Below are 12,607 nucleotides of genomic sequence, written 5' to 3' on the forward strand. Positions count from 1 at the left end.
ATTTTTAGTAGAGACAGGGTTTCACCATGTTGGCCAGGCTGGTCTTGAACTCCTGACCTCAGGTGATTCGCCCACCTCGGCCTCTCAAAGTGTTGGGATAACAGGCATGAGCCACTGTGCCCAGCCAGAGGTTCTCTTATGCTCTGGCCTTTGGGGTTAAACACTGTCCTTCCAGGCTAAAAAAAAAAAAAAAAAAAAAAAAAAAAAGAAGTAATAATATTTTAAATTAAATTTGTTTCTCAATAAATAATTTCTTCACATGTAATAAAACTTTTAAGGTGCAGTGGCCGGGCACGGTGGCTCACGCCTGTGACAGAGCAACAGAGCGAGACCCTGTCTCAAACAACAACAACAACAACAAAACAACAACAACAACAATACCAAAACTTTTAAGGTGCAAAAGAGTCTACTATACAGTAGGAGGCCTGCTGTCCGCTGCGTCTCTGCACCCATTTCCCATCCCAGAGACAGCCCACGCACCTGGTTCCTGGTTGTCCTCCCAGAGCTACCGTCTCAGGCCTTTCGTTTATAAAGGTGAATGCCCACCCCTCACAAGGCCATTCATTTGTTTGTGTCCTGAAAAAGTAGTGAGCACCCTCTCAGCCTGGCTCTGGGTTGCCAGACATAACTGACCCTCAACTCTGAGGGGAGCCCAGAGATGGAGGGGAAAGGAAGACCTCACAGTATCGCCATGTGGGTGGAAGTTCGCTGGTGACAGTGAGCAGCAGGAATGGCTTCCCAAGGAGAGGGAACAGCATGTGCAAAGCCTCAGTGGTGCGACACCACTGTGCATCCAGGTTCACAGGGTGCTTTCTGTATGTATGTATGTATGTATTTATTTATTTATTGTGACAGAGTCTTGCTCTGTTGTCCAGGCTGAAGTGCAGTGGCCAGATCAGCTCACCGTACCCTCTGCCCCTGGGCTCAAGCGATCCTCCCACCTCAGCCTTCTGAGCAGCTGGGATTACAGCCCTAAGCCACCATGCCTGGCTAATTTTTTTTTGTTTGGTTTTTGAGATGGAGTCTTGCTTTGTCACCCAGGCTGGAGTGCAGTGGTGCGATCTCGGCTTACTGCAAGCTCCACCTCCTGGGTTCACGCCATTCTCCCGCCTGAGTCTCGCAAATAGCTGGGACTACAGGCGCCCCCACACCACGCCCAGCTAATTTTTTTGTATTTTTAGTAGAGATGGGGTTTCACCGTGTTAGCCAGGATGGTCTTGATCTCCTGGCCTTGTGATCCATCCGCCTCGGCCTCCCAAAGTGCTGGGATTATAGGCCTGAGCCACCGCGCCCGGCCCATGCCTGGCTAATTTTTAAAACTTTTTTTGTAGAGATAGGGTTTCTCCATGTTGCCCAGGCTGGTCTTGAACTCCTGGGCCCCAGTGATCCTCCTGCCTCAGACTCTCAAAGTGTTGAGATTACAAGCGTGAGCCACCACACCCGGGCCCACGGGTGCTTTTTGCACGAGAGGCAAAAGAGCAGCCTGCACAAACTGGGTGAGTCTGGACTCCCATAGCCAGAGGTCTTTGGGCTGCAAGCTGCACACTCTTGACCTCCAGCCTGTAGACTCTCAGAGTATAGAGAGGGTTTCACCATCTGACCCATCCCACGAAGAAGGAAGGGACTGAAAAGGGCCACCCCTGGTCTTTGGGACCCTTGACATCTACTTAGTTGGGGGAGTGTATCTCCTCCTCAGTCTTTTTTTTTTTTTTTTTTTGAGATGGAGTCTCGCTCTTGACCCCTAGGCTAGAGTGCAATGGCGTGATCTTGGCTCACAGCAACCTCCGCCTTCTGGGTTTAAGCAATTCTCCTGCCTCAGCCTCCTGAGTAGCTGGGATTACAGGTGCCTGTCACCACGCTCAGCTGATTTTTGTATTTTCGGTAGAGACAGGGTTTCACCATGTTGGCCAGGCTGGTCTCGAACTCTTGACCTCAGGTGATCCGCCTGCCTTAGCCTCCCAAAGTGCTGGGATTACAGGTGTGAGCCACTGCGCCCGGCCCTTCTCAGTCTTTACTGTATGGTTGTGAGGGTTAAGTCAGTTTGTCAAGTGCTCAGTACAGTGCCTGACACAGACTACATTTTCAGTTGTACTCTGTGTGGGATATAATAAATTCCTCTTCAAAGGTTTTAGCCTGTTAACTTCCTTTAAAATTCAAGAGGGAGAAAATTGTTAAGTATAATGAGTTCTGAGTCCCTCTCCAAAGAATCAACGTATCAGTATGTTCAGCTCCCCTTTTCTTTGTTCTCCATTTTATTTATTTATATTTATTTATTTATTTGAGACGGAGTTTTGCTCTTGTTGCCCAGGCTGGAGTGCAATGGCTCCATCTCGGCTCACCGCAATCTCTGCCTCCTGGGTTCAAGCAAGTCTCCTGCCTCAGCCTCCCGAGTAGCTGGGATTACAGGCATGCGCCACTACACCCGGCTAATTTTGTATATTTAATAGAGATGGGGTTTCTCCACGTTGATCAGGCTGGTCTGGAACTCCCCATCTCAGGTGATCCTCCCACCTTGGCCTCCCAAAGTGCTGGGATTACAGGCGTGAGCCACTGCACCCGGCCTTGTTCTCCATTTTAAAATTTAACTTCCTCATTCTTTATGTCTTCTTGCCTCTAGTCTCAGTAAACAACTCCCTTCTAGCCGCTATCACCTGCTCTGTCCTTAGTCATCTTTAGTCACCTGCTCTGTAACCGTCCTTCCCACCAAAACTACTCACCCCGCCACTCCAGCTCGTACCCTCGCTCTCTTTAAAATAGCCAATCAGAATTAGTTTAGACTATGCGGCCCAACCCTAGCCAATAGGGAAAAGATATAGCAGTAGGGACTAGCTGCATTAGGAATAAGACCCCCTTCTCCTCCCTTGTCTGGTGTGCTCTCGTCATTGCTCCATCCTCGAGACGCACCCTGCTATAGAAGTAAATTGCCTTGTTGAGAAAACATTTGCCTGAGTGCTATTTTCACTTTGTGGCACCGAGCATTTACTTCCAACATCTGCCCTAATTATTCCAAGGACACCTCTCTTTCCCGTACCATCCCCTGTCTCAGTGTCCTCTCTCTGTGGGGATCTAAGCACCCTCTTTGCTCACTCCCGGCTCCCAGAAGTCTTCTCCAGGCCTCCCATGACTCCGTTAGGCTGCAGGCTTCATCTTGGTTTTCCAGGGAGGGCGTTAAGGGAAGGACTGGCCAGAGCATGTGAGCACGTGTGCTGAGCGCTCAAAGTGAAGAAAAAGACTTCCCCTCCTGGCCCTTCAGCTCCGCCTCTTCTCTTCCACCTCCCTTAAAAAAACGCCCGACTCATTACAGAGCCCCAGCAGCCAGGCCCCGGCGGAAGCCCTGGTGAAGCAGCAATTAGATCATTAGCACCAGCCCCAACCCACCTGCTTGGAGCCCCTCAAACACCATTTAATAATAATCCCTTAATCTCCCTCAGATGGTGGGGCTGGCTCTAGGGCTTTTGCCCTACACAGCCCCTTTCCTTCTCTCTCTTTCCCCAGTTAAGGGGTTCTCTTGGTAGAGAGGCCCTTTCCCAACTAAAGGCCTCTCTGTCCCAGGAGGAGCAAGATCTGTTGCTCTGTCTCTTTCTCCATGGGCAGTGGCCCCAGATATCCGTGCTGGTCTACCTGGAGGCTCCCCTGCAGGCAGAGCTGAAATTCCCACAGTGTGCCTCCTGGCCTGGGGACAATTGCTGAGATGCCTGAAGACTCTTTGTCTTCCCCCTTGGTCTCCTCTTCTCCTGGTTTCTTTGTGTTATCTGGGAAGCATCTCCCACTGGCCCTTTTACAATGACTTCTATTTCCCTGTCAGCCCACTCGGGCCACCCTGTCTGGGCCAGTGGACTCTTTGGCATCTCCTTCCAGGAGCCACCAGGTTCTGTCACAGGTGGAATTGAGGCCAGAGCCTTGGCAGAATGTCTCCTGGTGACAGCCCTATTTTGACCTCCAGCTGACCTCAGGAGGGCTCAGCCTTTCCCTCCCACCACCCCCCCAGGCTCGCTCAGGACCCTGGCACCCTCAGCCACATAGGGGCTGGCAGAACATGGGGTCGGTCTGTATCCCTGGAGCTTCGAGCAGGGCAGAGGCAGGGGGAGGGACAAGATGACCCAGCATGTGGCCCTGTCTGAAGCTGAGCCTGGATGAACCTCTTTCCTGGGAAAGTTCTGTCACTAATTGACTTGCAAATGCCTTGTTTGTCCCCAGATTCATAATTAGTGCTAAGTATTTCTACGGCCCCATCCTGGAGGGGCTTTTTTTGGGGGCAGCCTGTTCCTCTCCCCTTCTCTGAGGTTGGCTGGTCTGGGGGTGGGCAGAGCCGGGCACCGGTGCCCAGCTGCCGTCCAGCGTTCCCACGGCTCTGGTGCCAGCGTGTGAAAGGCGAGGTGCGGGGGGCGCGGGGGCTGGGGCTCCCCGCCATCCTTCAGCCGGGACCACGGCCAAACCCCGAGGCTCCAGGAAACGACAGAGCTGGGGAGCTGGCTGTGGCAGCGGGTGGGGGCTGGCTGGCACCCCCAGGAAGGAGAGCCCAGCCGGTGCCGGGGGCTGGCATCAGCCGAGCCTCCGGCACGATGAATGGGCCAACAAGGGGCCTCTCTTCCCCACAGCTTCTCCACAAAGGCCTTGGCTGCGCCACTGGATGTGTGGGGGCCAGGGGCCACCCGAGGAAGAGGAGAGGCTGTTCTCAGAGACCCCTCCACCTCTGGCCTCTGCACTCCTAGGAAGGGGCTAGAGGCCCAGGGGCTAGAGTTTAGGCCTAGCTTCTACCTGGACCTGCTGAGTGAGGGGGCAACTGGTTTAACCTCTCTGGGTCTCAGTTTCCCCCACTGGATCATCCCTGGCATCTTTCCCAGCCAGGATGGTCTCCTCTTGGTTGCGGCCCACCCAAGTTCCCCCAGTAGCCTTCTCTGGCACTGCACTGGCAATTCTCAGCCCTCTGCAGGCCCTACCTTGGCTGAGACCCAACTGGACCTCCCCTCAGGGTATATCAGGCCCCTGTTCAAGGCATGGCTCTCCAACCCCTAGTGCCCCTCCTCTCCCCTCAGGTAGGAAGAGCTGTTCAGTGTCTGCCAGGAAGCAGTGGGAAGGGTCTAAGCTGTGGCTGCCTGCCATAGAGTCAGACAGGCCAGGGCCTTGCCACTTGCAAACTGTGTGATGTGGGTGAGTCTCTCCGCTTCTCTAGGCCTCCTCTGCAAAAGGCCTCACAAGGTTATCGCTGGGATCCGGTGAGACTGAGTGGAAGGCGTTCTGTGCGGGACTCAGCAGGGAGTGGCTGCTCAGTCGCCGCTCCTTTCCTCTTCTTCCCCAGCCTCCCTCTCAAAGCTTTCTGTGAGTTTGCCTGTGTTTTCCTGTGGCTGAGATGTCCTTTCGTGGTCCACCCCCATCTTTTTTTACCTGGCTCTCTCACAGCCTCTCTATATTCCCTATTTCACCTCCAGTTCCTTTCCCAGAACTAGCCATTTTTTTTGGTAAGTCCTTCCTGAAGTCTAACCTTCTATTGCAGGTTGTCTCTCCGTGGGCCTGGACTCTTCCCAGGCTGCCCTGCAGCTGGAGCCCAGAGCGAAGGGGAGGAGGTGGGCTCTATGGTAACCCTGAGAAGAGAATGCCCTCTCTCCTCATCTGCATACAGACAGGCTCATTTGCATACAGACAGGCCTCATCTGCATATGCTCAGTGGGACTCTGAGAGCACATTCCAAAGTGTCCTGCCTGGGTCCTCCCACCCCAGTCCTGACATCTCTGTCCAGGCAGGGGCCCTTCCCCGCCCCTTCTGCCCCTGTCTGGGTCTGGGTCATTCTGTTTCCAAAAGGCAGCCCACCCTCTGGGGCCCTCTCCTGCTTGCTTTTCTTTCCTGTGCTCAGAGGAGTCCTTTCCACCCACCTCCTCCTGCCTGCCCCAGCTCCCCCACTGGGAGCCTCCCCTCCAAGCCAGAGGCCAGGAGAGGAGACAGAGGGTTGGCCACAGTGGCTGGCTGCCTCTCCCTGCTTAGGCCCCCCAACACTATGGTAAGGGAACCATGAAGACTGATGCTCAGGTTGTGGGGTACAAACAAAAGCAGGGGAGGGGCGGGCAGACCTGAGAAACTTCTTTCATATGGATCGGATCGACCCCAAGCCAGATCCTGCCTCCATTCACCCCACCTCCCCAGGGCCACAGTGGGTCCTGGCAAGGCTAGGAGGTGGGAGGGCCCCGAAATGAGGGCTGGAACCTCAGAAGCACTGATGAGCTCCCAGGCGTGGTGAGACTGAGCTCAGCCCCTTAGATACGCCAGACGATGATGCAAAGGAAACTGCCTCCTCCTCCCAGCAGCATCCTCAGTCTCAGTCAGCCCTCCAAGTCCCAGTTCTAGGGCTCCTGGACATATAGGTCAGGGGGAGCCTGGGATTCTTCTCCTGATAGGCCCCCACCATGCTGAGGACCCTGGACATAGCCCTTCTCTTCTCTGGCCTCAGTTTCCTCTATAAAATGAGGAACTGGGCTAAACCAGGTGGCTCATTATGTTAGCCCTCCTCCTGCAAATAGTGCCCAGGCGCCTGGCCAGCATTCTGCATGCAATTTTAGTATTTGCAAGCATCCCCTGAGGTCCAGATTGACCTCGGGCTAGAAGTCCTGGTCTAGAAGAGCTAAAAAGGCTGCAGTCAGTGTTTAAATGGAAAGGAGGAATTTATACACATGTGCTTGGGTGTCTATGGAGTAGCCCGAGAAGGACATAGGTACCAGTTGTTGCCTCTTGGGAGAGGAGGTGGGTGGCTGGGGACACGGGTAGGAAGGAGATGTAATTTCCCTTTTGTGCTGTTAGAATTGTGTCATGTGTGTTATCTTAAGCTTTTTCATTTAGACAATTTCCAGGATTCATAGTTCCATGGAGGGATTATGGAAGGGAGGGAGGATTTTCTGGAAGGTGATGGAGAGCTTAAATGGTGCTGCCAGTCTGGGCTCTGCTAACATCATCCAGCAAGGCTCTTTAGAGATGAGAAGGGGCCTGTCTTTTAGGGGAGCATGTTGGATACAGATGTGTTATGGAGAAAATGGGGTCAAGAGCACAGTCCTAGTTTTTTGCTATGGCTTTTCTGCCCCCTCAGGTTCCCCCTCAGGCCTTGTTATTGTTGGGAAGTCCTACCTGCTGTCTAATCTGAATTCCTCTTAATAATCATATTCATTCCCTTATGTTTCCTCTGAGGGTGGACAGAGAAGCAGCAGGAATGGAAGACCCTTTTGGGGGAGGGGTGCTCCCTCTATGTGGTCTGTTCAAACCCAGGAGGACATTTATGAGAGTCCTTTTGTGGAGGAGACAGAAGGCCACCCAGTAACCTCCTACACAGGCACTGTGGGGGAGCGTCACGACCCTCTCCCATTCTCTTGGTCCCTAGTATGGCACCTAGGTGCTTCCTTGGCTGGAAGCATTAGCCCATGACTTGGACTTGGGACTGACCGGATTATGGATGGAGTTCTGGCCTTGGGGTGGCTGAGGGCGGTGGAAGGAGCCAAGATGTTCACTCACCGCCCCACACCCTACCAGGTAGGAGTTCTGGTATTAGAGGCTCCCCCACTTCTGTTGCAAGGTTGGCTTCTGTATCACCGATCTCTGTTGGAGGGAGCCCAGTATTGCCCCCTCTCTTGCAGCCCCTCCCCTTCCAACCCTGTCCAGGTATATCCACAACCACTATTAATGTGATTCAATATTCAAGAGTCTTTATTGAAGACTTGAGATGGGACTTCCATCTCAGAGGATGTGGGAATCCCAGTTCAAATGACACAGGATAAACTGGGAAGGGCCAGGATGGACAGGTTGTGGATATGGGAGTCATGGGTCAAAGTCTTATCCCAGATGGCTCAAGGTACAACGGGCTGCCTGGGCTGGAATCTGGGTCCTCCCCACTTCCATTCTGCTGAAAGCTTCTTGAAGGAGCTGGTTCTCCACTTCAACTTGCTAGAGCCTAGCCTCATCTTTTAGTCAATTGGGAAGGCTTCTCAGAGGGAATCCAGTCCAACTGGATGAAGTACATGCTTCTTTTTGGTCTGAAAAGAAAATTGTCAAGCGTAAAGAAAAATACTTTTTTTTTTTTTTTTTGAGATGCAGTCTCATTCTGTCACCCAGGATGGAGTGCAGTGGCATGATCTTGGCTCACTGCAGCCTCTGCCTCCCAGGTTCAAGCAATTCTTATACCTCACCCTCTGAGTAGCTGGGATTACAGGCGCATGCCACCATACCCGGCTAAATTAGAGACGGGGTTTTGCCGTGCTGGCCAGGCTGGTCTCGAACTCCTGACCTCAAGTGATCCACCCGCCTCGGCCTCACAAAGTGTTGGAATTACAGGCGTGAGCTACCATGCCCGGCCAAAAACTACTCTTTGGATGGAGACTTTAGGAGGGGGCAGAGGACAAACTTCCAGCGGTCTTGGAAGGAGCTCACGTCCATCAGCCAAGGTGAGGAGCTAGGGAAGGGGTCATCACAAAGGGATCCGCCATGACAGTGGCTTGAGTCTAGGCACCTCTTCCAGGTGCTCTATCCAAGGCAATGGGGGGATGAGGGAAATGCCTAAGGCGGAAACTCAGATCCCAAGAACAGGAGAGATTAGGCAGGGAGCCCAGGGGACTTGCTTCAGGAAGGCAGGGAGCAGGCTGCACTTGGGCTAAGAATCAGCCCAGTAGACTTTTGGTCACTTCCACAGCTCCCATGGCCTCTTCCCCAATCCTGTCTTCAACCTGCAAGATGTTTATCATCTCTCAGACTTTACGCCTACACTGGAGAACATGCCAAGAATTCCACCTATCTGGTCCTCTCTTCTCTCAGTCCCTCCACTTGTGTTTCAGAAGTCAGCACAGCGGGGGAAGGGCACATATGCTTTGGGGTCTACGAAGCCCCACTTGAAGCCCAGCCCAACGTACCAGTGCTGTGACTCTGGGAAAGTGTCTTAGCCTTCCTGAGGCTTTGATTCCTCCTTCATAAAGTGGGGACAGTATCACCTGGTTTTCAGGGCTGTTGGGAAGATTAGCTGAGATAATGGCTACGGAGGGGCTTGCACAACCAAATGGGCACAAATCAGGGTCAGCTCCTTCCTTTCTGGGGTGGGGAAGCTATGTCCAGGAAAGGCAAATAAACCCAGTAGGGGCTGCGCAGGAATCAGGTGTCAGGCACAGCTGTGGGCACAGCCTTCCTTTCCTGCCCCATCCAGGGTTGGGAGCCAGCAGCTTTGGAAACCCCCAAAGTTCACCTCCCTTGACTTCTCCAAGAGCCTTAAGATCTGAGAAGAGAATTTCAGAAAGAGGAGGGGATCTCAGCCATGGCCAGGCATGGCCCAGCTCCACTTAGACCAGTGCGGCCTTTCTTCTTCCTAGACTCTCCTCAGCCTCTCCCAGCTCACCTCCCTCCTCCCTGCCCCAGCTCCTCCTTCCCCTACCTTTGCCAGCTCTCCAACCTGGATCTTGACAGTGTGGAGGAGTGGGGATGAGAGGTCCGCCTTGCCCATCGCATCAGGAACCCCTCAAATGTAAGGACTCTGTCTTCTCCAAACCTGGGCTCTGCCAGGACTGTTTCCCTGACTCCCTCTGGCCCTCTTCCTGGCCCGGGCTGGCTCCCAGGTCTCGAGGTGGGCCAGCTGTTCCTGAGTGCCCCTCTAAGTCTGCCAGTGTCTCTCCTTCCATACTCCCTTGCCCATTCCTTGCTCTGGATCCTCAGCCCACCTGGGAGTCCTGCTATTCCTTGAGTGGCTAGATTTGGGGGAACGACAGAAGAGACTGGTGTCTGTCAGGGCCTGGGAAGGGGTGGTGGATGCAGCTCCATGCGGTGCCCTCCCCTGGGTGGGGAAGGAGGAGTGCAGATGGAACAGCCTCCCGCCTGTTACACCCTCCCAGCCCCAGACAGAGCCAAGCTCTCCTAGCAACAGTACAGTAGCTGGGAAGTAAGTGGGGTGGGGGAACAATGATATCATAAATTATCCCCAGCCCCTCCCTCCCAGCCCACCCTTCCTCAGTTGAGAATGGCCTCCTTTTTCTCTCCACCTGCTCCTCATTCAGGATTCCCTCAGCAAAGCTAGCCTCTGCTTAGTGCCCCTTATAGATGTCCCTCGAGGTCAAAGTGACCATTCTCTGCCTTCCAGTTGGGGTCCAGAAGGAGGGAACTCTCACTATCCCAGGATCTGAGGCCCTGTTGGAACGTTCCCCGCAAGGCAGGAGCTGGGAGACTGGCTTCCAAAGGGGGAGCCCAGAGGGCCTAGGAGACTATTGCTATTCCATGGTCTCCGGCTCCTGACTCTTTCTGGGGTGCTGATGGGGGCACAGAGGGGGAATTTCAAAGCATTATGTGGCATTTACTCCTCTTCTGTAAAGAGAAGGTTTGGGTGGGGGCTCCCAAGACTTTAAGGGGCACTCAGACCTCTCACCAAGCTAGGCAAGTCTCAGTTTCCCAATTCTAATAGCTGGAGTCCAGGAACCCTTTTTTTTTTTTTTTTTGAGACAGAGTCTCACTCTGTCGCCCAGGCTGGAGTGCAGTGGCGCGATCTCGGCTCACTGCAAGCTCCGTCTCCCGGGTTCACACCATTCTCCTGCCTCAGCCTCCGAGTAGCTGGGACTACAGGCGCCCGCCACCACGCCCAGCTAATTTTTTGTATTTTTAGTAGAGACGGGGTTTCACCGTGTTAGCCAGGATGGTCTCAATCTCCTGACCTCGTGATCCGCCCACCTCGGCCTCCCAAAGTGCTGGGATTACAGGCATGAGCCACCACACCCGGCCCAGGAACCTTTATGAAGTCACTAAAGCTAGGTGGCATTCCTTCCTTACCTCTCAACTCAGCCATGCCAAGCCAAAAACCAAAGAGTTGGTGCTATAGCCGTATAGATCTTGGTTAGACATGGAGAAGGACTTCCCAAGACAGGAATAAGCAAGATCATGGAATTTCCTGGTTGGAGAGAGAAAAAGTCTGTCGTAGTAGCAGGAAACTGGATGGGAACCTCTTGAATTCTATCTCATTAATTCTTTCTTAGCCACATTAAATAACATGTAGTGTCTGGCACAGAGCCTGACACATAGTAATCCTCCACTTAGACTATTTTAAAAAATCATGTTATTATGAATTTTTATTGGATGGATATCAAGAGAAAGGGATAAATCCCTGGAGACCCATCTCCCACCCTCTAGGAACCCCACAGGAAAATCCAGATAGGAGCTAGTGCTCTGAGGTACAATATGGCAGCCAATTGTCATGGCAACAGCAGAAGAAGGAGTCTGGTTGGTTGTGGGGGCGGTGCTGGGAAGCCAGCTGGTGCCAGATGGACAAACCCAGCAGAAGGCATCCCCAGCCGGGTGAAGCTGATGCCCCGTGCCCAGGGCTCAACCTCCATATGCCAGCCTCAGCCTGGTCCTTCCCTCCAGGCCTAAAGGCCCCATTGCTGTCTGTGGGGGATGATGCCAAAACCATTCCTCCTCCTGACTCTTGCTTGTATAACAAGGAATGACTGCTTGGAGACAAAAGACTGTCCTGCTGAAGGTCCCCCTGGCCCATAGGCTGATGGATCTAAATAGGTCTGAATTATGCTCACTCCTGATGATGCTGAGGAGCCATCACATCGGGGACTTGAGAGGTCCTGAGCAGCAGGATGCACAGGCACCGTTCTGTACACCCGATGGAGATTCCACAATGGCTTGTGCTGCCTGGAGGACGAGGAGATGAGGGCTGCAGGGAGGGAGCAGGGCAGGTTAGGGGCAATGTGGCTGAGCTGCACCCTACCTGTCCCCTCCTCCTGGTATGTTGGGCAGCATTCGCACCTGGCCAGTGGATAAAAGAAGCTGCCATCACGGAGTTCACCACCTAATTGTTAACAACGGGTCCCTCTCGAAACAGCCTCAGCAAGATGCTCACCTCCTTCAGACCACAAAAGCCCCAGCCACGGAGCCCAGCCACATTTCTTAGTCAGGCCTCCGTGATGGACTGCACCCGATGATCCATGGCCCTCACAACCCCCCTTCCTTGATTGCCCCCACCTATCTCAATGGCCCCATATCTGCGTCCCTCTGCACTTAGCATTTAACACTAAACATCTGCACACAGCCTTAGAAAACACTCATTCCCATCATCCTGTTTGATCTTCAGGATAACCAAAGAAGGTAGTTAGGGTCCAAAGACATGAAGCGACTTGCCTAAGGTCACCCAGCTGGTAAGTGGGGGAAGCCAGAATTTGTATCCTGACCAGCCTGTCCAATTTCAGAGTCAAAAACCAAAAGCTCCTTCTTTTGCTGTCCTTCCTGTGGACAGAGCCCCACTGACTATCAAACCCAGAGCAGCCTGCAAGCTGAGGTGGTGTCCACCAGCATTCTGCTGCTTCATGCACCCTGAACCCAAACATTCACTAGAAGGGCCAGTGTAGGCCGGGCACAGTGGCTCACACCTGTAATCCCAGCATGTTGGGAGGTCAAAGTGGGCAGATCACTTGAGGTTAGGAGTTCGAGACCAGCCTAGTCAACATGTCTCTACTAAAACTACAAAAATTAGCCGGGTGTGGTAGCAGGCACCTGTAATCCCAGCTACTCCGGAGGCTAAGGCAGGAGAATCGCTTGAACCTGGGAGGTGGAGGTTGCAGTGAGCTGAGATCGTGCCACTGCACTCCAGCCTGGGTGACAG

General features: G+C 53.3%; 1 protein-coding gene across 4 annotated transcripts in view; it reads right to left on the reverse strand.

Annotated features, from left to right (window-relative positions):
* Nucleotides 1-7,660: 7,660 nt before the first annotated feature.
* The window catches only part of LOC105548647, a 26,858-nt gene continuing 21,911 nt past the window's right edge, over nt 7,661-12,607 (reverse strand). For 3 of the 4 annotated variants that reach the window (XR_001007421.1, XR_001007423.1, XR_001007422.1), the window contains one exon: nt 7,661-8,009. Coding sequence is in view for 1 of the 4 variants with exons in the window: in XM_011992782.1 (XP_011848172.1) it covers nt 10,877-10,888; nt 11,529-11,662 (146 nt within the window). In the remaining 3 variants the exon portion in view is untranslated. Of the gene's footprint in view, nt 8,010-10,770; nt 10,889-11,528; nt 11,663-12,607 lie in introns of all 4 variants that reach the window. The other variant, XM_011992782.1, reaches the window with a different exon arrangement.

The sequence above is a fragment of the Mandrillus leucophaeus genome, unplaced genomic scaffold (genome assembly GCF_000951045.1).
Source record: "Mandrillus leucophaeus isolate KB7577 unplaced genomic scaffold, Mleu.le_1.0 Scaffold418, whole genome shotgun sequence".
NCBI lineage: Eukaryota > Metazoa > Chordata > Mammalia > Primates > Cercopithecidae > Mandrillus > Mandrillus leucophaeus.